Below are 24,492 nucleotides of genomic sequence, written 5' to 3'. Positions count from 1 at the left end.
TGTACATACTATGTAGTCCCAAAAAATTTCTTGCTTGCATCAACACGTAATAAACTACAAAAACGTCATAATAGAGGTAAAAATTCAAAGTTATTGCTGTTTAGTTGGTATTTGAACATCTAATATAAAATGTCACCTAGGTAACCAGTTTCTTTGACTTTTTATTTTAAACATTTCACTGTGAGCCTCTCTACAACACTCGGCTGACCCTCTGCAACAACACCTTTCAGGCTAACCATCAATCAACATAAGCATGAACTCCGATTCAAGCCGTAGTGAACCTGAAATCAAAAGGACATTGGGGATCACCGTCATTAATGTGCTTTTATAAAAAATAAAGGTTTTAATGGTTGGGGTTCGCCGGGATGCCAAATCAAACTCCGATTCAATCCACAGTGTTCCTAAAAGTCACGCACACTCAATTGCACAATCACTAATGTAGAGGACTGGACGGAAAAGTAACTTTAACCTCTATTGTTAGCTTTATTATTTGTAATTTGGTTAAGTGTCAGTTTGTGCTTTTCTTCTGGTGATTGTCAATAGTTGATGCTCATCAGGTGTCATAATATTTCATACTCGTATATAATAATGTCTCCTGAATTAATGACAAATTCTACAAAATGGACAAGTTTAGACTTTAGACAGTGTTTAGTCACAAAAGTCTATAATTTTTGAATCATCATTTTAAAGCCCAGGTATAAACAATTAATCTTGCAAGGAGTAGTTCATAACAAAAGACAGGATCTGGAAGTATAAGCAGCATACGGGTGTACAAATCGCCATTGATGAGCTTTATTCTTTAAAGTCGTCACAAAAAAAAAACCTCAGCGCTCAAAGCGACTCTTTAAGGTTTTATACTTCATCCTAAACAAATCCTACTTGGTTGCTATCTAGTCAAAGTCAGCCGAGCTATATAGTCAATATAGAACTTGTATGGACTCATCTACTAAATTAAAGCATATGCACCAGACCTAATATGACCATATCAAACATCATTCAACTTTTACCAACTTCAATGAAAACTTGATATAGCCAAACTCACTTATGTTGAACAGGTTACATGGATAAAATTGAACAAAAGTATAAAGGATTCTGAATGAAGACCAAGACCTAAACTATACGGCCAAAATCAAATATATAGATCAATACAAAAGAGTACCTCTATGTAGCCATATCGGCAAACCATGGAGTGTGATCAAAAATCTAACCATTTGGTGTAGTAAACACACGTACTCGGAGAGATAAGACCATTAGGTGTGCATTGCCTCATCCTCGGACAAACACCACAAGGAATCGAAACCAGAGCTCCCATTTTTGGACCCTTATTGATATCTCCTGGTGGACGTCTATAACATACTTTACCAATAGGAATCGAATGATACTCTGCTAATCCCGTACTCTTGACATCTATAATCATATTATCCAAAACCATAGACCTCAATATCTCGCCAATCTGCTGGCTCGTACAATCAGTATTAGTCAGCCTATTGGTCTTAAAAAAATCGTAAACCCCATCAGCAGTTGCAACTGTCAACTTAGTGATAATCTTTAAACAAAGATCTTTAAGTTGATCGATAAACGCAGTATCAAGATTCCCATCTACATACCACGAACCACCCGTAATTTCTTTTGACGGTTCAAACTCTGCTGCAATGTAGTGTTTTCTCCCCTTGAATTGGATATGTGCTACTTCTTTAATCAATGCTAAATTCAAAAGGCTCTTAATAGACTTGTTAATTATCGTATCCGGTAAACTAGTTTCTTTCTTTAAGTCACGTGTCCAAATCGCCATTTCTTTTCTGCTTTTGATAATATTGAGTACCGCCCGATCTGCTTCGACTAAATTTCCAGCTGTCGATGTTGATTCCGGTTTTTTTCTTTTGTTTAATACACTCATCCTGATGAACTTGCAATGATTTAATTATGTTATAACCACCAAACTACAATACGGAAGTGCATATAGTAACAGTCTTTATCTGTATAACTTTAAAAAATGAAATTAAAAGTCGATATATATATATATATATACTTGAGAGAAATGAAGATTAAAATGAAGGAAAACTGACTAACTGAATATCTAACAATAATTTATCCAAAATAGGAAATTACTTTTGTTTTTGTTCTTTATGTGACAATTTAACACATATCTATATGCATAAGAAACTATATATGTAGCACTTATCTTCAAAATGAACAGAAAAAAACAACCTAATTGGAAAATGAAATTAAAAGTCGATAGATATAAATATATATATATTTGAGAGAAATGATGATTAAAAAGAAGGAAAACTGACTAACCTTCCTTCGTCGTCTTGGATTTGATGGTTCGCCGACAACAGCCGTAGAAGAAGCGACCGGAGTGGCGGTGGTGCTACTGCAGTGAAGTGATTACATGTAAACAAACCTATTTCATTTGGAAGTTACATTTTAACCCTTGAAAATTACAAGTATCCAGTTTTAACCTTTGAGTAATAACACGTTGGAAATAAAAGTGTACATATTATTCCATATATTTTTAAACAGGTTATTTATATAATTAGTTTATGTTTGAATATCTCATTACTAGAACTTTAAAAGGCTAAAAGGGTACCCGAGTTATATGTCGGTATAATGATGGCGGTGATGAGTCGTGGTGGCGTGCGGTAGTGGTGGCGGTGGCGATGTAATGACGGGAACGGCGGTAGCGGCGACAATTGGTGGTGGCGGTGTGGAGGCCGACGGTGATGATGGACGGTGATGGTGTTGATGATGTGTGTATATGTGTGAGAAAGAGAGATATGATTGTGTGTTTGATGTGTTAAGGTGGATTAGGGTATTTTGGAATATTATAAAAAAAATATTTAATTTGCTTAAAATGAAAGGATTAATTTGTTTTAATAGGGAGTATGGATATTATAAAAATAGAATTAATAAGATTATCAATAATTCAATAACTTTTTCTTACTATTGGACGTGTTTAGCATTGACACCTTAAATCATTTAATTTCATTCGACGACATATGGTTAGCTTACATATCTTTAGAATGATTGTCAGTCGATACAATTTGATATTGCGTTACACCAGTATCATACAAATGTACGTTAACATCTTCACTTTTATCATGAAGATTCATAGTTTCATACGGCAGGTTCTATCAAGGACTGATATAGCTCATATCATTTGCGCTTTGATCAATATTAAAATTTAAAAGTAACTATCATTCGTATATTGGGAGAGAAAAAGAATAAATTTGATTGACTTAATATTTGATACAAAAAGAAAGAAAAAAAAAATCGACCGGCATGAAACATGAACAAATCATGTATGTAGCCTAGGTCACTATAGCATCTCTATACATATGTGAGGAAGAAGATAGTTGACTCCACATAAACATGGACCACTTCACCAATATTAGGGAGGGTCTTCTGGACATTATAAGCTCGTATGATATCAAAAGCATGCAAGAAGAGACTACTCTTTCTGATTGTCCTAACTTTTAAGATCCGCGTCTCGTTTCTTTATAGAAAGGGATGTATCACGGATCATGTTTTTGAGGTCTTTCTTGGAATCAGCCTCAACTCCCTCCTTTTTGGCTGACGCGTGTTCTTTAAGGGCTTCTTTCTCTAATCTTTTCTTCTCGGCGTCTGCTTGCTGTTCATTTTCGTCCCGTGCTTTCTTAAACATCTTAGCAAAAACTGCCAAAATTTGTGTTACTGCACAAACACAAGAAAGAATGAGATTAGTTACAAACAATGAAACAGAACTGATTGATACTGTGAGTCAGATGGGCATCTTTCTGGAACAGATCAATAGAACTCCTCCATTTGTGCCCAATTGGCCTCGCTTCACATTTCTCCCTTCTTCAATTAGTCAGATTTCTTTAATAATATCATTGAGCAGACACAATATGAGCATAACAAATTTTATTATACTGAAGCAAACATATAGAATCTTTCTTCAAATTCAGTAGCAACATAACAAAACTATACATACACACACACACACACATATATAAGGAAAAGGGAATATAAGGTTGTCCGACACCTAAGCTAAGCTTAGGTGTGGAACACTCACATATTGTTTTTTTCTCCATAAAATTCATGAGGGCCCAAGCATTTATTAATTAATCAAGAAATATTAAAAAATTTGTATGTGAGGGGTTCCACATCTAAGCTTAGGTGCTCGACAGCCTTATATTCACTTTTTCCATATATATATATATATATATAGGGTAACACTCCGGTGAGAACAAGTTTAAAATAAGAACGGTGAGAACACTTAAAAACTACATTTTGATGCATTAAAAGTCCATAAAACTAACATAGTGCTTAACTAATTATCATTATTTAAGTGTTTAACAACACATTGATCCGTCAAAATCTAAAAAATCACGTTTTTTTTGTGCATCCATCTTGGATGCATATTCATCAATACGATGCATCAAAAAAAAACAAGATTTTTTCGATTTTGACGAATCAATGTGTTGTTAAACACTTAAATAATGATAATTAGTTAAGCACTATGTTAGTTTTATGGACTTTTAATGCATCAAAATGTAGTTTTTAAGTGTTCTCATTTGTTCTCATTTTAATTTCATTCTCATTTGATTGTCACCCTATATATATATATATATGGGAATATATATATATATATATATTCCCATATATATATATATAGACTTTCCTTAAGAACCATGAGAACTCTCAAGTTATGTATTGGATCACATGTTTTTTTTGTTCATTCACATGTGAAATGATATAAAAAAGTATGTTGGAGAAAAAACTTTTTTAAAAAACCTTTAAAATAGCCTTTTGTTAACTTGTGAATGAATATGTTCACGTTTTCGTTCACATGTTAACAAATGGGTATATACAAGGTTTTGAAAAAAAACTTTATTCTGCAACATATATTTTTATAACGTTTCACATGTGAATGAACAAAAAAAACATGTGATCCAATACATAATTTAAGAGTTCTCAAGGACCTTACAAAAAAATGGGTTCTCAAAATAAAGGTCCATTATATATATCAAAATAATTCCAAACTTCGATGTTTAAGCATTTCCAAACATAAATAATGCTTTTGCCAAAAGTATTAGAATCTCCCAAACAATGTTCAAAGCTGAACCTGACATGAATGTTTTTTTAGTTTTTGAGTTCCATGATATTTGTTTACATGCCAATCAAATACAGGTTTATGTTATAATGAAAGAAGAATTCAAAATGTAATTAACGATTTTTGATTACATGTCAATAAAGTTCTTTACAACTCAAGGAGACGAAAATATGGTTATTTAATCTCCATTTTCTATATTTATCGAAGGGGTTGAAAACAAGCTGGACATAACATAAGGTGGGATTATGTTCATGTTAGGTGGGGAGAGGTTGCAGTAACGAGTCAAAACAGGTATGTTTTTAGTACAAGTTGAAACGGGGTCAGACTGACCTAAACAAGTATTGTTCATTTTTTACAGTGAACTAACATGTGTAATTTGATTACAAAAGCTATAATATTCCAATAAAATTGGAAATCATATTTTTTTGTTGAACTTGGGAGATTGTATTGGTTAAATTTATACTTTCGGTAGCTTTCACTCTGTTTTACTTTTAGCCAAGAACGGTTACAATTACCCATATGAGTCACTTGACCAATATTATTATCAACCCAAAAGTACATAGGTTAAAAGTGCAACTCCAACTACTTGTGATGATTCTGCAAGATATAATATATGTAACATTCTTAACGATGAGTAACATGAACTAGATCAAACCTTGCTCAAAGGGACAACGAACAGGATCCTCTCCAAAATACTGTGAGAGTGAATCTGCATTTCTTCCCTGCAAACCATACTTGTAATGAGTTGAGATCGACACTTTATGCAGAATGATAGGGATTGGTAAATGACTTACCACTTCAGTATACAAGGAGATAAGTGTCCGGACTTCAGCTTCAGCGGTATCAAGAAAACCCTTCAATGCCTGAAAAGGTGGATTTTACAAGAATATCAATCAGGAGTACTATGCCACCTGTTTGCCTATATTACAAATTCGTATTGCATCAAGAAACTCGCCTTTTGAAAGCCAGCAGATACAGCACCATCATTCTCAGAAGCTGTGAGTTCCTGTTCAACCTTTTCAAGACCTTTACTCACTGCTTGCATTTCTTCAGCCAGTGTCTTTAATTGTATCTATTCATTTAGTTTAATACCATTTTAGAGAGAGAGAGAAAAGTGGCCTGACAAATTATCCGAAAACTCATAGTTTAACATATTGACATACCTTGGAAGCAGCCTCCAAATGAACCAGATCCTTGTCAAAATCTAGCAACTCCGGCATCTTCTCCGCAAGAAGCTGATGAAGATGCAATTAATGACAAGAGTAACCAAATTAAATATGTTTCTGTATGAACTATCATCGTAATATACAGCTCAGCTATGTTTCTACCTTGCATAAATAATGCATTAGGGTCATCTTGTTGTTCCTCGCACGTGTATCAGACAGTTTAAGAAGGCTGTCCAATTTAAATCCTATGGCAGATCCTGCAAAACATATTATGCATGTCTTCGTATAAAACTTTCAGGTCGAACCACAAGGTTTAAAAAGCTCCCAACACAAGCAAATTCTCAGCTATTAACTTTAACAGTACCTCGAGCAGTGCCTTGGTTTAATGCATTGCCCAGTGTGAGAATTGTCTGCATTATTTGGCGCAACTTTGCACTTTCTTTTACCTAAATATTACAGATAATTATTAGAATTGTGAAAGAAGCATTTCATATTCTCAGATATTGACTAAAAATTACCTCTTTAGTAGCATCATTGATTGCACTCAGGTTTCGTCTTAAATCACTAACCTGAATATTTTAAAAAATAGAAGTGTAAACAGCCAAAGAAAAAAAATATAATGTTCAGAAAAATGGTAAAAGAATATAGTAAGGATATTTACTTGACTGGTAAAAGTGATTGTGAAAGCAAATACTCGAAGTTTTGACTCAACCCGGGGAACCTTCATTAGCTCCATAAAAAACTAGAAGACCATAAAGCACAATATGTGTTACATATATAACAATAGCTTTCTGAACTACTTGATATTCTAAGAGCATAAAATACCAGTTCACACTTTCCGAGCATTTCCTTATTTCCTGTATAGTTCTGAGATGACAAAAACAGATAATATAATATTAGGACAATCTACAAGTGAAGGCATCTTATAAGATACTTTAGGGTATCAAAGCAAAAAGTATATGCAACTTGGCGTTCTTGAAACTATTACTGATTTCCTTTTATGAACCCATTTGTTTCATAATAGAGATTTGATATTAATTACACTTAATTATCATTCTGAAAAACTACTAAACACAATAATAAGTATTGACTTCTATAAACCCCATTATATTGCCTAAAAAGTATCAATATATTTCTGAAGCAAGGTTAAACAGTTCCCTGATAATAAATGGAAGAGGTTTTCCTCATTCAGGTTACCCCGGGAAGATGAGTCTTCTATTTAATCAGATGTACAAAGCCTAACAGGGGTATCTCGTGGCAGTTTCTAAACCTTTCCCTGGCCATCTCCAACGTTGTACCTAGCGGAATTCAAACCTGGACCTTTTCTCAAGAGGTCCAGGATGTTGTCCACTAGGCCACCTTGTAGGTGGTTAAACAATTTCTTGGTAATGTGAGCCAAGTATGCCTAAATAGATATCACATGTCCTATTTCTAATAAATATATAATTATGATCTTCACTGAACTTAAGTACTTAACTTATGGCACAATTACGCATTTGCATGTACCTTTAATAAATAGGAGGAAAAAAGCCCAAGAGAATGGTTAAATGGTTGAAGTGAAGTACCTTTAATGTCTCCATTTCTTCTTTAGTTGGACAAAACTTGATAAGATTCTCAACTTGATCAATATCCAAAGCAGTAGCATCCAATGCAAGAATAGCGTTCTAAGATAGAGCTTGAACTTCTTAGTGCTAGAATACTACTTTTAAACATAGAGGTAGAAGTGTAACTGCCTAACGTAAAGTAAGAGTGCATATGGAGAACCAACTACTATTACTTTCATTTGGGTTCACTGTTAAATGGATAATAGTTATAACAGCATACATAATCAATTGGTTTTTGAAAGTCCTACTGTACTTTTATCCGAAGAGAAACTCGATACTCTATTGTATTTTATCGGATAATAAGTAGCAAACTTTACTAAATCAGTGACAGGGAAAAATAAACTTACAAGCATATCCGGCAGAGGAATCTTAATCTTTGTAAGCATGATTTCGCAATTATATGCTCTACGCAAATCAACCTGAAAATCATTTTTAAGAAAATAAGTAGCCACTAACAAGTTTTAATTAAAGTTTTTACAACTTAACAATGGGCAAATGATAAACCACACATTCTTTTTCTTCGCTTCCCTGACCCTGATTCCAGGGTAAAAACCACCTTGGAAAAAATAAATCATAAAGATGTACTTTCCAAGAGGCACATAGATAAACTACTATAGCAGATAGACAACAGGATCAATTTGTAGATAAAGAATATTATAGTATTTCCACCCACATACTTTTCAGGTAACTCTAGCTAGAGCATGAAGATTAAAAGGGCAAACGATCTACAAAGACAAAGTTAAAGTAGAAGTAAATCCACTAACCAATTGAACTTTTTCAGGTTTATTAATTTTTGAACCTCGTCGAGCTCCACCTTTGCTGGCATTGTCAGAAACAGAAGCTGCAGAAAATAGACTCTCAAGCTCTGATATATCAATTTCAGGAGCCCTGCAAAGATTTTTTTCAGGTGACTGTTTTAACAAGATGATGCATGGAATTATACTATACACAATGCTGCAAGCGTTACCAGAAAATAAACTAGTTCTAGACTTCTAGTTACTATCATTGATATTACTAATTACCTTGACTGGTCTTCTTGTTTTTGATTATCGGCCCATAAACTCCCTTGCATTGCTCTCGTAACTTTTACCCAGTGCAGGGGCTTCAAAGAGGTTTTTTTGGGAGGAATTGAAGAACCCGAGCCAACTTTACCTTTTCCACTACCCAGAGAACCAGAGGAACGTAATCGTCCACTGGATGAAGTAGATTGCTGCAGCCCGTTAGAGCCCTTTGTTCCAGGAGGTGGAGGTGGTGGCGGACCTGATCCAGCACCGCGACCCGGTGGTGGAGGTGGACCTGGTACACCTGCACGGCCTGGAGGTGGAGGCGGGGGTGGTGCACCTGCACCATTGCGACCCGGTGGTGGAGGTGGAGGAGGTGCACCTACACCATTGCGACCCGGTGGTGGAGGTGGAGGAGGTGGACCTGCACCATTGCGACCCGGTGGTGGAGGTGGAGGTGGAGGTGCACCAGGTGGCTTGATTACTGGAGACATTGTTCCTTGACGTGGAGCTCCAGGAGGTGGAGGAGGTGGTGGAGGTCCTGAGGTAGCACTGTCTTTAGTACTCAAAACACTACTGCTGGTAACTGGTGGAGGTGGTGGTGGCGGTGGTGGTGGAGGGCCTTTAGAGGAAAAGGGTAGAGGAGGCGGTGGGCCTTTAGAAGAAACGGGTAGAGGGGGAGGTGGTGGTGGTGGAGGGCCTTTGGAAGAAATAGGTAAAGGTGGGAGTGGAGGCGGTGGCGGCCCTTTAGAAGCAGGTGGAGGTGGAGGTGGCAGAGGGGCTTTGGAGTATACTGGTGGAGGTGGGGGTGGGGGTGGTGGACTCTTTGCAAAACTAGATATAGAACTGAATGAGGGCGGCGGTGGAGGTGGAGGTGGCGGCGGGGGGCTCTTTGAGAAGATAGGGGTCAAGGAAGGAGGAGGTGGCGGCGGTGGGGGAGGGGGAGGAGCATCTTTTCCAGCTGAACCTCTTACAAATGGCGGGGGAGGTGGAGGTGGTGGTGGTATATTACTTGAAAGATTTGGTGAAGGATGAGATAATGCAGAGCCTCCGCCTAAACCAATTAAAAAAGACGGTGGCAGCGGTGGTGGTGGTGGCGGCGGCGGGGGAGGAGGTGCCACTGCTTCAGGGGCATCTCTAGAAGAATCTAAAACAGGGGGTATTGGTTCAACGGATTTGCTATCAGCAGATGAAACTTGATTTGGAGATGAAGTATCATTTGCGTTACATGCATTACCACTTCCAGAAGATGAAACACTTGAGTCAATGATATCTGATAGTTTATGTTGCAATGGATCCTCCAATGACTTGAGATCAGGTGTTCCATCCGAGAAAGAATTTTGGTATGAAGATTCATCAAAATAGTTCACAGCAGACGGAGTATGATCATTACTCCTCTCAGAATCCAAAAAATCTAAACTATCAGCAACACTGGAAGCATTATTTTCATCCTCCGAATCAAAAGGTGATGAATATGTACTCAATTTATTCCGAAGCATTGATAACTCTTTTGCGTCATTCAGATTTGACAGCTGTTTGACTAGCCATAATGCAGTATCGTCACCACCATCAGCCCATTCAATCCCATTGAATAGTTCTTGAACTTTGTTAAAAGCTTCAATAGGCAATCCACCTTTGTCTTCTCCATTCAACATTGTGGTTGGAGCTTTGGGTGTTAAAACGTTATCAACATCTCCAAAAAGAACCTGATAAATGCAGAATATTATAAGCTCGACATTCTATACATAAAGATATTCATTTTCTAAATACAGATATTCACCTCAGCTCGAAAACCTTTTGGAAACCGTGCCTTTGAGTCCCAAAGTGTGTCCAAATTGTCACAGTTAAGCATCAAAATATTAGATCTAATAAAGGCAGTGTTGAACATTATACGAAACATCATAACTTCTCTTTCCGAATCAGCTTCTAAATGTAGACACTCTAGTACAACATCACCTTCTACCAAACACTGAATATCAATCTTGATCACATCACTTTGCTTCTGCATGACATCACATCACATTTATTCATCAGCCAATTACAAACATAATAAAAAAAACTGAAAGTGGATATATAACTGAAAAAGGTAGAATTTACGTCTTACCTGCCGGTAATGCCGAATATTTCTACCTCTCCTAGGTGTGGAATATAATGTTTCCGTCAAAAGGCCATCTTTACTCGTAAGACTTCTGCCATATATTCGAATAACTGGTCTGCACCCATTTTTATTATCAAAATTTGGAATAGCACGAAGAATTAGGCAATCCAAAGATAATGGTCTTTCAGGGGGAGGCCACTCCTCAGATAAACTTCTCCTTGATATATACTGCAGGTAACGGAGCTGTGACGGATACGGGTTTAAAGGTGACAATAGTTGAGATAGACCTTTAGGAGCCTCCCGATAAACAATTTCGAGAGTTTTACGCTCACCGGTATGAATTTTTTTGTAAATCAAAATGCTGGCTAAAAGAAATGCTAAAATAGGCCAACCACCTCTCTCACAATGAAGCAGAATCACATTTTGATTATTATTAAGGGCAAGCCAACTCTCACTAAGACGGAGAAAATGATGAACAAGAGATAATGGTAGAAGGGGACAGCCCTCATATTGTTTTGGATAGTCCATGACAGTGATATCATATTCACATAAGATTTTGGAAAACTGGCTCCTCCTTTCACCATCTCGAAAATTAAAAGCCAGAAAGGATGACTCGGGAAATTCTTCATGTAATTCGTTACTAATTTCGTGCAGATAAAGTTGGTACAGTCCCTCGGGTATAACCTCCGTTGAAAAGCAAGAATCAAAAACTGCAGAGATACCAGATATGAAGCAAGTAATTAGCAAACATAAAAAATCATTTGCAAGCGCATAAAGAAATCTTACTATCAAAATGCCGAAAATAACTGATGAACTGTAAAATACCATAAATTCTATCTACAAGCTCAAGCAAGCCATCTGGCGGTCTTCTATAAAAGAATCTACTGAGAAGAGACATAACTCGTCAAACAAATTAACTGCTGTGCCTGTACGAGCTAAACTCTGAAACGAATAAAAAAAACATTAATAATCACTGATAAGTAAGTAAAGTAACGTCATCTATTTACATCTAGTACATCTTTAGCTAGCATAACAACCGAAATGTAAACATGAAATACCAAATGCCACTCTTTCGTATTGACAAAAAATGTGCACCATCACATTAGTATTTCTACTTATAAGCACATTGTTTGGACAAATTTCATAGAAACGTAACATCAATACACAATTTTCCTTATTACGGGAACAAAGCATGATGACAAAGAAATAGACCGATTATAAGTTGAATTTAACTACAAGAACAGGAGCTTTATTGATAACGTTAGGTTTTTCTAAAACTCGGTGTAATTTTTAGCGACTAAAGTTGAGCTTATAATTCAAAATGTTTCGGAAATTTGAATTACCTTTTTTGAAATTCGCAATCACAAAAGTTATTTAATTTACATATCTATATATATATATAAGCAGATACATACTTAGAACAACAACAGTTGGGTAATGTCTGCCTTATTAATCAGCAAGTAATCTAATTTCATGGCAACTAATAAATCAAATATATTATAATGACCTGGATGAAAACAACAAATTAGCAAGTGTTGGATCTAAATTAAATTGGGGATATTTTTTTAAAAAAAAGAAAGAAAGAAAGTAAGTAACCTTGTGGTTTCAACAAAGATGACCGGAAACAGTGGCAGATGATGCTGCTGCGGCAGCGATGAAAAGGGGGGAAAAGTCGGTGGAGAGTTGCAGGAAATGTATCTTCCGATGATGAATAATAATACTACTAATATAATTTTGAAATTGAGAATGAGGGAGTTGGAGACTTGGAGGTGTTTTCCCCTCTTTTCCAGATTTTGAAATTATCTTCTTTTTCTTATTAATTTTGTTCCCTACTTACAAGTAGTGCTTACGCTACTTTCTTTCTTTACCAAGATCTTACCCGTTATTCACAAAAATAAAATTAATGTATTGATCATATCATCATCAAATTAAAATTACAGTGTGAAAGTTAATGGTAAAAGTAATTCAATGTATTGAGTTAGTGTATTCCTAACATAATACTAACATCCTTAAGTTTTAGCGTTAGGAGATGATCATAGGCCAATGGGTTAAAACACCAGCGACATTCTGAAGTTCTGTAATGATGCTTGCATGCTGTGAGACCAAGGTTCGAGTCTGAGCAGGTTAAATTTGTGGGTTTTCCCTCCTATGTGGTCTCTGGCTTCGTGGATTGGTCGCTAGTGACTATCTGCCCGTATGGATGTAACGGCTAGCCGTCCCATGACACGAACGTTAAAAAAAAAAAGAGATGGTCATAGAGAAAATTTACAATGATCAAGTATATTAATCAAGTATTAAGACCATTGTAAGGGTTTTGTTAGTTGTTTAGTTGATTTTGTCGATTTTACCGATATTATTAGCACCAACTCATCTTTACACTAAAAAAATCCATACCATGCTTAAAAAATTGACAATTTCAAGCATCATAAATTTACAATATGTTTCAAGAGTACTCAGATTCGCTAATTATTCATTTCCATTACAAACAAACAACCCGTCATTAAATATATTGGTTTCTCAAAACGTATTTACCTCTTTTGTGTTCAATTTCTTTACAAATAATCTTAAAATTACAATTGCTTTCCTTCTATGCCAACTAACTTTCATAATATACAACATTACACCCATTTCAATAATTTTTTTAAATGCCCGTATCATTTAAACTATCTATATTTTGGACTAAACATCTGAAATGAAGGAGTACATGCATTTGATGATAAAATAATTATTAGCTAGGTATATACTCGCGTGATGTGTTTCGAATGTGTTTCGATATTTTAGCAAAGATACATTAAAAGGTTGAACATGACAACATACCATGTGTGCAATAGTCACGCAAGAGATAGAAAGATATAATAATATTATGTTAAAAAGTTCAATTTTATTTTTTTCTACATTTAACATTATTGTTATGTTATAATATGTTATGTTTTTAATTTATATTAAATTTGGTTAGTATAATTATGTTAAAATAAAATATATTGTGAATTTTTAAAACACAACTCATGTTATATAAGTCTTCAAAATGGTTTGTTATCCTCTCATCTTTAGCTTTTATCTAACAAATGACAAGTCAAAACCATTAGGTATGACTCGTCATTGAAAATAATGGATGAAAAGTTGTTTGAATTTTTACTTTAAATTATTTTTATTCTAACACACAGGAGTTTATTTAATAAAACATAAATGAGTCTAAACTAATGGTTGGTATTAGAGATCTTTTAAAACATTAGTGTTGCAGAGTAGTTGAAAGAGGTTTTGATGCAATATTGACAATACTAGTTAGTTAGTTATCTATGATACCTTATAGAATTACTAACATCTTTCTCTATTTTAGAAATTTATACTTCTTTAAAAAAAAATTGAACCCTCTCTCGCTTAAATTTAAGAATCTGATAAGTCTAATTTACTCTTCATCTGAATATATATTTATTTCCATTTCATAGACTATGACTAACATACCCTTAAAAATATTCAACATATATTTCTCCCTCATGCAGAAACAAATAGAAAAAAACCCTAATTCACAATTCGCCCCCTTCCTCCCCCATTTCACATCCTACCGAAAAAATTTATCACATCGTCGACCGTAATGAAATTACTTTTACGTTAATAATCACACGGTCACTGTCTCAATGTCTCTGCATTGCGCGGACACCAATCTAGTACTCCTTCTGTCCCATTTTAATTGTCCACTGTTGACTTTCAAAGTTTGTTTGCTTCTACTTTGACCGTAAATATTTTTGTTTATATTTTATAACACTTGATATAAAATATATAAATAAATTTGATTTTTAAACGAACTTTTCAATGATATAACTTTCTTTACTGCAAACAAAAATATTTACGGTCAAAATGAAAGGAAAATGAATTTAAAAGTAAACATTGGACAACTAAAATGGAAAGAAAGGAGTAATAAAAAAAATTATAGGAGTAGGATATTAGAAATGATTTCATCATCTTTAATGAAACCTTTTAAACTTATAAGTAATTGCCAAATTTATCCATAATAAATTAATTTACATCATAAAATTTCTTTATACTAATTTACACTTTAAATTTTTATCTTTTAAAATAGCTCAACTATTGTTTTTATATCAACTATATTTACATCAACCCATGTCACTCGTCGACACCATCACCAATAGTCTCCACTATCGTCACGGTCGTTATCAAGACCAAACCGACGTTAACATTGTTGTCGAATTATGTAGGTACCATGTTACTTGATTAGTCATGCGATGATTCTAATGTAAGGGTATCTCCAATGGGAAAAAGTGAATAACTTATTTTAAGGAAAAAAAGCTTTTATAGAAGGTTGATACTATTGAGTGCAAATGGTTATTCAATCAGTAGGTTGAGAAATCTCAACCTATTTACTAAACGCTTTTTTTACATTGTATAAGATAGATGTTAATTTAAACAAAAAAAGCTTTAAAAAGACTTTTCCATTGAAAGGAATACTTTTTTATAAGTTAAAGTTAGTCGATCTGTGAAGTGACAAAATAGAAAAACTTTTAATGACTTATTGTCATTTTGGATGCTCTAATTTATATTTATATATATTAACTAAAACAATAGTTCTTTCAAAATAAAAAAAAAAACTCAAATAATAGTATTTAAGACAATTCCAAACCTATTCCAACCTCATAAAACCTCATTTATATCCCGAACCAACCTAATTAATTAGAATTATTATATTAGTCATGTTCATTTGTGTTTGATATTGTTTGAGTCTAGATGTAGTCCTCATGTCATTGTCTTTTTAATAAATCTAAACTTAAGTTCAATTATTATCTTGCGTATTTTAAATATTAACTTTAACATCATTTTGATATCACATGATTTCATTTATGTATTTAAGATTGTTTTGTTTCTATTTTATTTACAAAATAAACGAGACATTATCATCTCTTTAAACCGTTTATTTAAATAGTCGTAAATCGTGCGTATAAAAATATTTAAATAGTGGTAAAAATGATCAGACAACTCGTTATAACTTTTTACAACATAAAACATACTTGTTTCATGATACAAAAATACAGTATAAATAATTGTACACACCAATCAATAACAACATTGTATAAAAGACTTTTTACTTTAATTTCTAACATCTACTTTCTCAAGATCCCACCCAAAAAGCCAACACACCACAAAAGCCTGCCACACACTTTCATTACAAAACAAAAAACACTCGATGGATTTTTCTGCTTCTCTCATGAACAAATACCAATAACCCCCAATTCACAAAACCCAACAACCTTTTTTTTATTTATTTATATTTAGATATATTATTTTCTTCTCATTTTCTTGATTGTTTTCCGCAATGGATACACAAGAAAAGAACCAAGAACACTACCAAGAACTACTTTGTTCATACTTGGGTATAAGTTTTGCAATCTTTATAGGATTTATACCAAAAAAGTCACAATCTTTGATCCAATCTTTACAGACCCACAATGAATTATTGTCAAAAAAGGTGTTACAAGCTGAAGAACAGCTAGAGCAGCTGTTTTCAAGAAGAAAAGAGGATTCGAAAGCAAATGCAAGAGTTGTTGAGATCTTTGCAAGTCATAGACATGGATGGCAGCAAGAAGAGAAAAGATTGCTTAGACAAATTGATGAAAATGTTGAAGAGATTGCTAATTTAAGAGCTAAAATTGAAGATCTAGAAATTAAAGTTGATGACTTGAAAAGGGAAGTTAGTGAAAGAGATGAGTTGTTGAATTTTATGACTAATAGAGTTGATGATGATGATGATGATGATGATGTTGTTGAGGGGGTTAATCATGGTTTTAAACATGGTAAGTATGATAGTAATTATGGGAGTAATAATAATGATGGTAAGTATAATGGTAATTATGGGAATAGTAATGGTGTTGTGGGTGATTGTTATATGGAAAGAGGGATGCATAATGTGGATGATATTGGGTCAATTTATGATGGGTATGCTATGCTTAATCCTTCCGAGATTTCAAATTCCGGGGTTTCAAAATTCTTGGCTGAAAGATCAAATCTTTGGCAGGTTCGGTTCTGTTCATACCTTTTTTAAAAATTTTTGTTTTCTTTAAGAATGCCAATCTTTATGATTTATAAGTTTATTATATGCAACTAATAATTACGATAAGCCTGTAAACCTGAAATTAAGCCATGAAAAACTTGGCAAATAAGTCTATAAGCTTCCAAATAAGCTAAGCCAAACACTCACTCAGTGGTTTGTTTTTTAAATTGTTGAATTTTAAATGATAGTTAGAATATATTGTGTTAGTTAATGGGGGTTAAGGTTTATTCAATAATTATCATATTATGTATATGTTTAAGAATCCACCCATAATCTTGGTGGTCATTGTCAAACACAGGTTGGCATTTTGTGTGTGTATATAGACATAACTATCAAACACAACATTATAGATAAGAACATAGGATATTTGTGAGTTTAGGATGATGAATAAAAACCACTTTTCTGTTTGGTGGTGGTGGTTGATTTCATCAATTGTAGTTTTGGCACTTTGAATGAATGTTGGACCACTTCATCATCAATGGAAACATTTCATTATTGACTTTTAAGAGCAAAACTCAAATCTTGAGACAAATTAATTGGAAGTCTTTTTTTCTTTTAATATCTTTGTTGTAGGTTGAGGGTCTTACTCTAGTTAGCATTTTCGATGTTAGATTAATTACAAACAGCCTGTTAACAGTAACTCTAAACTCTATAGTGACCGGCGAAGGTATTTGAAATTGAAAATTTTTTGGGTCATCGTGGTGTCTGACTCCGTGTGGCTCGACCCACCACCACACAAACTCGAACGGGATTAAGCTCAGGGGAGGAACTACATTGTTTATAGGGGTAGCCCGGGCCACGGGTCCGGTAAATTTACGTAGTTCAATTTTTTTGAAAAAAGATGTATTTTTTATTGGTGCTACGGGTCAAATAGATATGGGATACCGGTCATGTAACCAACTTTAAACTTTTGAAACATTTTTTATCAATAAAACTTATAAAGATGTATCTTTACAACTAAATTATAAAGAAAAGCTACTAAAAGTGTCAAAAATACTTAAAATCATTAAAAAAAAATGTCAAAAATCTGTTACAAAAATATCGTAACAATTTAGTCGTTATCGTTGTTATCATTACTTTATGGCGATACAAGGCTAGTGGAAAAAAAGTTGTGCTACGGGTCACTTCCGATTCTGGTTCCGCCACTGATTAATCTCTCCCAAAGTAAGACAGGCATGAGTGCGTGGCCTCATAAGGGTTGTTATTTTAATCTGAAATTGAACACTTGTGAAGACAAAATATACATGCATGTTGAAAGAGGCAAGGCATTTTTTTATTACACTAAAGGCCAGAGGTGCTGTCCCTTTGTATGGCTTTATTGTGTCTAATTTAATCTCCCAGACACTCTTTTTGATCCCTTTTGACTTTGAAAGTCAAACCTATTATGCTCCAAAGGTTTCATACACTCCTAAAATTTTGTGCTTGAGGTAAAAAATTTTTGTTGGATGATGTGTGAAGTCAATCAACATGCTCATCAGATGCTCGTGTGTTTTTCGTAATAGTTTTAACCACAGCCAGTTAAGTAAATGAACCTATGATATATCCTGGTATATATGTTGTTGAGCTTCACAGACATACTGTTGTATAAAATGCAGTGAAGTAAATTTTTGCAAGGGTTAGATGGTTGAATTTTTGAACTTAAATTTTTCAGGGTGTACAATATGGATCTGTGGAACCAGTTCATGACTTCAAGCATTATGTAACGAGGTAATCTCTTTAGGCCCGTATGATTTTGAAAGGGTGCGTATATCAATACATCAGAACTAATACACTATCTTTATTAGGAGAGAGTCACCTTGGAAGGTAGATGGTGATTCATCTGGGGTTTCTGCAAAACTAAAACTACTCGAACAGGAGCTTCAGAACTTGGAAAATATCGGTGCAAATGATTTGTCAAAAGTGCCATCGTTAATGAAAAAACAGGCAAAAAGATATCAAGCTCTTGCTGGAAAAATTGATGATCTTTGTAGAAGAATGGTATCCACTCACTCTATTTTCTTGCTATGTATAGGTTGCATACATTGTACGTTTGTGTAAAACGCCCTCAATCCCTAATTACATTACAACACATGATTAGACAAATATCTAAAATGCTCCTCTTTGATGACAAATTAAAAAAATTGGTGGTCAAAAAATCGATGTTATTAACAGACGGGGTGATAGTTAATGATGAGTTCAGGCACCAAAATGGGTGAGTCATGCTGGTTGGGTACCAGGTCAAAAAGGTGGATTTTGGTGCGGGTCAAAATAGGCCCGGCCATGTGACCAAAAAAGTTGTCCAAGTTTTTTAATGTTCTCTTTATATAAATAATTCTATCAAGTAAATTTACAGAAACTATATTAGTTTAAAGCTAACTGTTAAATAAAATAATGATTTAAGATGTTTTAAGCATTGAAAAGGCACTTCAGGTGATCTTGCTTTACTCCCTTTTTAGCATTTTTTAGAACTAGTCAGAAGTATAATATATATGCATTGACCCATTCACATATAAATGGGTCAAATTTGCCACCTCTGCTAACGAGAAAATGGGTGATACTCTGATTGAGATAGATTTTGTATCACATAGTATCTTACAGTTTAAGTTATGGTCAACCGGTTTTGCATTAAGTTCTTTCATATGTAGATTAGATATATAGGTAAGTACACATAGTAATAACCCGTTGCTTAATATTACAGCAGGAGAATGATCCTTGTGAACCAAATGCGGGTTTAGAGTTCCGAACACAGAGACAAACTGAGTTTTTGCTGGAAGCACTGCGGCTTCAGCAGCGTGCTTCAGAAACTGGGCAGAAATTGCTGTCTTTGCAAACAGAAACAGGGACAGGTTTTAATCATGGGAACGATCCGTTAGAAGGCCGTGCACGATTAACTACCAGACTCTCATTGAACTCCATAAGAAACAATTTCAGGGATATTCAGAGAAACTTGGAAATATGGTTAGCAAGAATCATTGGAGACGTTGAAGGGATTTTGGCTAGAGATGGTGCTTCGCGAGTAAACGAGTATTATATATCTCCAAGATATCCTTTTGTTCAACAGGAAAGATTTAAAGTTTAGTTTTTCTTTTTTCTTTTTGACTAATCTGAACTGATTGATTAATGGCTCAATCTGTACATGTTTTCTTGGCCTCTAAATCTCGATTGCTGACCTCCTTTTTCTATGCAAATGTGCATCGGGTTATTTTGTTCTGACTGCTGATGCTATGTAAATTATGCAGGCTGTAATATTGACTTAGGTAAGAAAACATTGATCTTTTTTGTTCAAGTCGATTAGTATGGTTTGGTTAAAAAAATGTATGCATATTCATTTGGACTTTTGTGTTATCTGTAAAAAGTAGTAAACGGTTTATTGCATAAGTTTAAACTATAAATAGAGGCGTTAATCATATATAAAACGTTATTTTCTGTTTTTGAAAGTTGAAAGTGTATATGATCATCTGCAATTTATATTCGTGAATAATTTGTTACTGATTTGACATGTATACACGGGTGATGGACCAAATTCAGGAATTAGTTATATGGCCATTCCGATTCATGTTCATGGCGAGTTCATGGACTCGCCATTGTGATACTGCTTTGCATTCAAGTCACATCTCAACCAAACTGACTCGGTACTACTGGGAAACCAAGTTTGGTTCGGTTTCTCAAATTTTAAAGTTTCTGGTTTTGAGAGTCTAATCTGAGTTGGAGTTAGTCCCAAGGAACCTACACCCTACAGGTGATTTGACATGTATACACGGGTGATGGACCAAATTCAGGAATTAGTTATATGGCCATTCCGATTCATGTTCATGGCGAGTTCATGGACTCGCCATTGTGATACTGCTTTGCATTCAAGTCACATCTCAACCAAACTGACTCAGTACTACTGGGAAACCAAGTTTGGTTCGGTTTCTCAATTTTTAAAGTTTCTGGTTTTGAGAGTCTAATCTAAGTCGGAGTTAGTCCCAAGGAACCTACACCCCACAGGAAGTAACTAAACAGATGTGCATAAAAGAAAGCTGGACAAAAATCCAACAATTTCATATTTAGTAGTAGTAATTAACATACCATTTCCATAACTGGAACTAGTATACTTAGGAAGAATCCCATAACATAATAGAAATCACCAACAAAATGTAAACATAAACCATTCATCAACAACGTTTATTAGCATACATATTACTACTGCACTCATCAGGCTGAGGCAGTAGCTTCTTCGAGCAATTGTTTCACCTTGGTGATGTAGTCGCTCATTGCTTCATCCTTGGTTTTTGCTGCCAAACATTCAAAACCGATAACATCAATCAGTATAAAAGTTTTGAAAATAAAAACGATTGTAGTATAGAAGCTTGCAGAAAGTATACCTTCAACAGCCTTCCAAGCATCCCATTTAGCCCTGTCTCTCATGTTAAAAATGCCCGGACGGCCTGGAAATACATCAAAATAAACACGTCAGATAATTTTCATAACGTTAACATATACAGAAACATACTTTACAGTAGCCATTTACATACTTGTGTCCACCGGTCCAACAGTGGCTTGCTTGTACAATCCGTACAGGACGAGCTTGTTCTCGTTGGTGGTGCTCTCGGGGAGAGTCTTGGCTTTCTCGGCATACTCTTCAAATTCCTCCTGTATAATATACTAGCCATTAATGACAGTTTACAATATAGAGACCATTGAATAATAGTTATACTTCAAAATTGTCAATAAATTAACAATAAGCCTTTTAAAAAAGTCTACCTAAGAATCTCAAGTTTTTTATATTTTTATTATTTGGTAAATACAAGTTTACATCCTTATTTGACCGGTTAAAACCTAATTTTTACCTTTTACCCATACTTGAGTGACGTGGCAAAAAATACAGTACTTGTCACTTTTTTGACCCATCCACCAGTTGTAATCGGGTCAAAAAATACAGGTGAAATAAAGTTATACCACTACTTTCATAAAGTCACATAATAGTACATAAATGATGATCATGATCCAGTATTATCTATTAAGTAAAAAGTAAGAATAAACTTTCAAAAAAATCCATGTTGGGATTGTGCATCGTTTTTATTAATGACAACTTCTAAAAATCTTATAATAATCCCTCCCTAATTTCACAGTAAAAATTTTATTCACGGTGATCAGATCTGCTTATAAATATAGAATATAGATAATAACTAATATTGATCAAAAATTGAGGATTTCTGCTAATACTAGATACGGAATGGATCAATGAGAATAAAATTGACAAAAATTATAGTACTAGGAGAGAGAGCAATACCTTCAAACCCATATTTTTGACTAATAATTTGTTAGTGGCTAATGAGTAATGGATATTAGTGTCACACTGTGTGTGTGTGTAATTTTGTGTTTACGCTATTTATAGCAGCCCAACAAGGTCATCTATTTTTTGTTCCCGGCGGAGACTTCAAGAAGGAACATGCCCCTCATGTTTTACAAACTTTACAATTATAACCCTTATAGTTCTCCAAAGAAGCATATTCTGGGGGTTATAATTGCGTGCATGTGGCGCAACACACGTGGTTGGTTCGTTGCCCATCTCGCCGAATAACTTTGACATGTCCCTTTGCGTTATTGCTTATTTAAATGCAAACTTTGCATCTCAAAATACAATTAAAAATGGGTGTATAATGTCCTTATTATTGGCGTATCATTTGAGAGGTAACTAAATAAATCGTTATTTGTACTTCCAATTATACTTCAGTGATTAAACATCAGTTTAACGTGCGTGTTAAAGATCTTGAGTTTGAAACATGAGAAAGACATTTTAAGGAACTTTACGAATAAAAGTTCTTTATTGAAGTAGGCTTGAGTCCGAGGGATAAGAGTTTTATCTCAATTAAATGTCGTGTCTTCAGGCGGTTTAGTTGAGAGTTTCTCTTCCTACTAGGTATTGAGGGTGAAGGGACTCTGTAGCTCAGATCCAGTTAAAACAACATAAGCTAAATCCCCTATTGCGAGCAAATGATCGACCTTTATTTAAAAAAATAATATAAATCGTTATCTTACATTCTATCAAGATATTTGATATAAAAAAACAATATGCACTATTATATATCTTCAATGCGGTGCTTGACTAACTATCACATAGAAATGACAAATTGTAGCTAGGTAGAATCAATATATGCTTTTGTTAATCCTTACAGCAGTAGGTTAGCAATGCATATGGCTAATATAATGGCCGGTTTTGCAGAAATATCAAAACATGTTTCATGGTTATATCTAAGAAGTTAGAGTTTTCTAATAATAAATCGACTGCATTAATTGCCGCAGCATCACATCGCATGCATCTTCATACCAGATCGATGCTATTTTGTTCATCACAACTTTTGCTCTGTGCACAAATACTGGAAAAAGATAGGTTGATATAAAGCCCTCTTTTTAGGAGGCAGCTTCATGAGTAGTCTTTCAAGCTCTATCAACTCCAAACGTACGGATGGTTTCCTGAAATTTTGCGACTTCTTCCCGCCTGCTTGTTTATGAACAACGTTGGTTGTCTCATCCATCACTACAAACAATATTGCATTTGTTCACACTTTTATGTGAGTGTGAACAAATTAAAAATTTTGTCACGCTTTTTAGTGTGTAGAAATATATTAAATTAAAAGTATATGGAAATTTATCCACACTAAAAAGTGTGTATAAATAAAAGTTCACATTTTTTAGTGTGAACTTTCATAGTTATTTTGTCACACCTTATTTGTTCACGGTAACTTTTTTACTTACCGTGGACAAATGGAGTGTGACAAAATAATTATGAAAGTTCACACTAAAAAGTGTGAACTTTTATTTCTACGCACTGTTTAGTGTGGAGAAATTTCCACACATTTTTAATTCAATATATTTATGCACACTAAAAAGCGTGGCAAAATTTTTAATTTGTTCACATTCACCTAAAAATGTGAACAAATGCAATATGATTTGTAGTGCATTAATAATGGTAGTACTTCTACAACTAATATTATACCGAATTCCAAATTATTTAAACTCTCCAAATTTAATCAAAGATAATGAAAAATGGGGAGTGATATTCGTACTACAATTAATATATCTACCACACACGTGTTTTAATTTATATGTTATAAAAGTTGTATAGTGTGATAAATAAATCACTTTGTGGTACAAATATGGATCACTTTCCATGCAACATACATTCCCCATTCCCAATTCAGTTTCTGCTAGGCAAATATGATCAAACTTAGAGGTATCAAAAAATCAAACACAATTCATTTGAGCATATATCTTAGTTTGGCATAATTATAGTAATGGCGGCTGAAAAACAAAACATATCTTCAACTATTGCATAGGGTACGAAACAACTTTGGGATCTGAAATCAAAAGAAAATATTACGGCGACACCGACAGTTGGCATTTTGATTATACTGTAGTTATCACTTGTGAGTATACAGGTAGTTTATGAACTTGAAGCTTGCTAATGGTCGACTGCATTTTCTTTTTCTTGCTTTTTTATAA

At 34.3% G+C, this 24,492-nt stretch overlaps 4 protein-coding genes across 7 annotated transcripts; 1 reads left to right on the top strand and 3 right to left on the bottom strand.

Moving 5' to 3' along the window:
• Window positions 1-16: 16 nt before the first annotated feature.
• LOC122578955 (DNA-directed RNA polymerase III subunit RPC6-like) lies at window positions 17-2,405 on the bottom strand. 3 transcript variants are annotated; one of them, XM_043751020.1, is made up of 3 exons: window positions 2,299-2,405; window positions 1,160-1,976; window positions 17-281 (listed from the first exon to the last, which is right to left on the bottom strand). In XM_043751020.1, exon 2 carries the CDS (start codon window positions 1,895-1,897, stop codon window positions 1,196-1,198), a length of 702 nt encoding a protein of 233 aa, XP_043606955.1. In that variant the 5' UTR covers window positions 1,898-1,976; window positions 2,299-2,405; the 3' UTR covers window positions 17-281; window positions 1,160-1,195. The 3 variants fall into 3 exon arrangements, with proteins under 3 accessions (XP_043606955.1, XP_043606956.1, XP_043606954.1); XM_043751021.1 differs by having other exon boundaries at window positions 1,160-1,906; XM_043751019.1 differs by having other exon boundaries at window positions 1,160-1,898; window positions 2,299-2,404.
• Window positions 2,406-3,177: 772 nt separating this feature from the next.
• On the bottom strand, window positions 3,178-12,751 carry LOC122578505 (formin-like protein 14). Its single transcript, XM_043750479.1, has 18 exons — window positions 12,561-12,751; window positions 11,790-11,906; window positions 10,971-11,674; window positions 10,647-10,868; window positions 8,888-10,572; window positions 8,630-8,753; window positions 8,213-8,284; window positions 7,827-7,925; window positions 7,087-7,128; window positions 6,923-7,003; window positions 6,780-6,830; window positions 6,626-6,707; window positions 6,424-6,518; window positions 6,259-6,330; window positions 6,051-6,167; window positions 5,890-5,958; window positions 5,751-5,817; window positions 3,178-3,693 (listed from the first exon to the last, which is right to left on the bottom strand). Exons 2-18 carry the CDS (start codon window positions 11,860-11,862, stop codon window positions 3,470-3,472), a joined length of 3,879 nt encoding a protein of 1,292 aa, XP_043606414.1. The 5' UTR covers window positions 11,863-11,906; window positions 12,561-12,751; the 3' UTR covers window positions 3,178-3,469.
• Window positions 12,752-16,133: 3,382 nt separating this feature from the next.
• LOC122580502 lies at window positions 16,134-20,217 on the top strand. 2 transcript variants are annotated; one of them, XM_043752780.1, is made up of 4 exons: window positions 16,134-16,989; window positions 18,677-18,732; window positions 18,810-19,002; window positions 19,706-20,217. In XM_043752780.1, the coding sequence occupies exons 1-4, from the start codon at window positions 16,291-16,293 to the stop codon at window positions 20,081-20,083; spliced, it is 1,326 nt and encodes a 441-aa protein (XP_043608715.1). In that variant the 5' UTR covers window positions 16,134-16,290; the 3' UTR covers window positions 20,084-20,217. The 2 variants fall into 2 exon arrangements, with proteins under 2 accessions (XP_043608715.1, XP_043608714.1); XM_043752779.1 differs by having other exon boundaries at window positions 16,141-16,989; window positions 19,703-20,217.
• Window positions 20,218-21,016: 799 nt separating this feature from the next.
• Window positions 21,017-22,387, bottom strand: LOC122578852 (acyl-CoA-binding protein). Its single transcript, XM_043750900.1, has 4 exons — window positions 22,280-22,387; window positions 21,522-21,639; window positions 21,372-21,434; window positions 21,017-21,281 (listed from the first exon to the last, which is right to left on the bottom strand). Exons 1-4 carry the CDS (start codon window positions 22,289-22,291, stop codon window positions 21,202-21,204), a joined length of 273 nt encoding a protein of 90 aa, XP_043606835.1. The 5' UTR covers window positions 22,292-22,387; the 3' UTR covers window positions 21,017-21,201.
• Between the last annotated feature and the right edge of the window lie 2,105 nt (window positions 22,388-24,492).

Source organism: Erigeron canadensis, chromosome 8 (genome assembly GCF_010389155.1).
Source record: "Erigeron canadensis isolate Cc75 chromosome 8, C_canadensis_v1, whole genome shotgun sequence".
NCBI classification, from domain to species: Eukaryota; Viridiplantae; Streptophyta; class Magnoliopsida; order Asterales; family Asteraceae; genus Erigeron; species Erigeron canadensis.
This window is presented reverse-complemented; position numbering and strand designations above follow the sequence as displayed.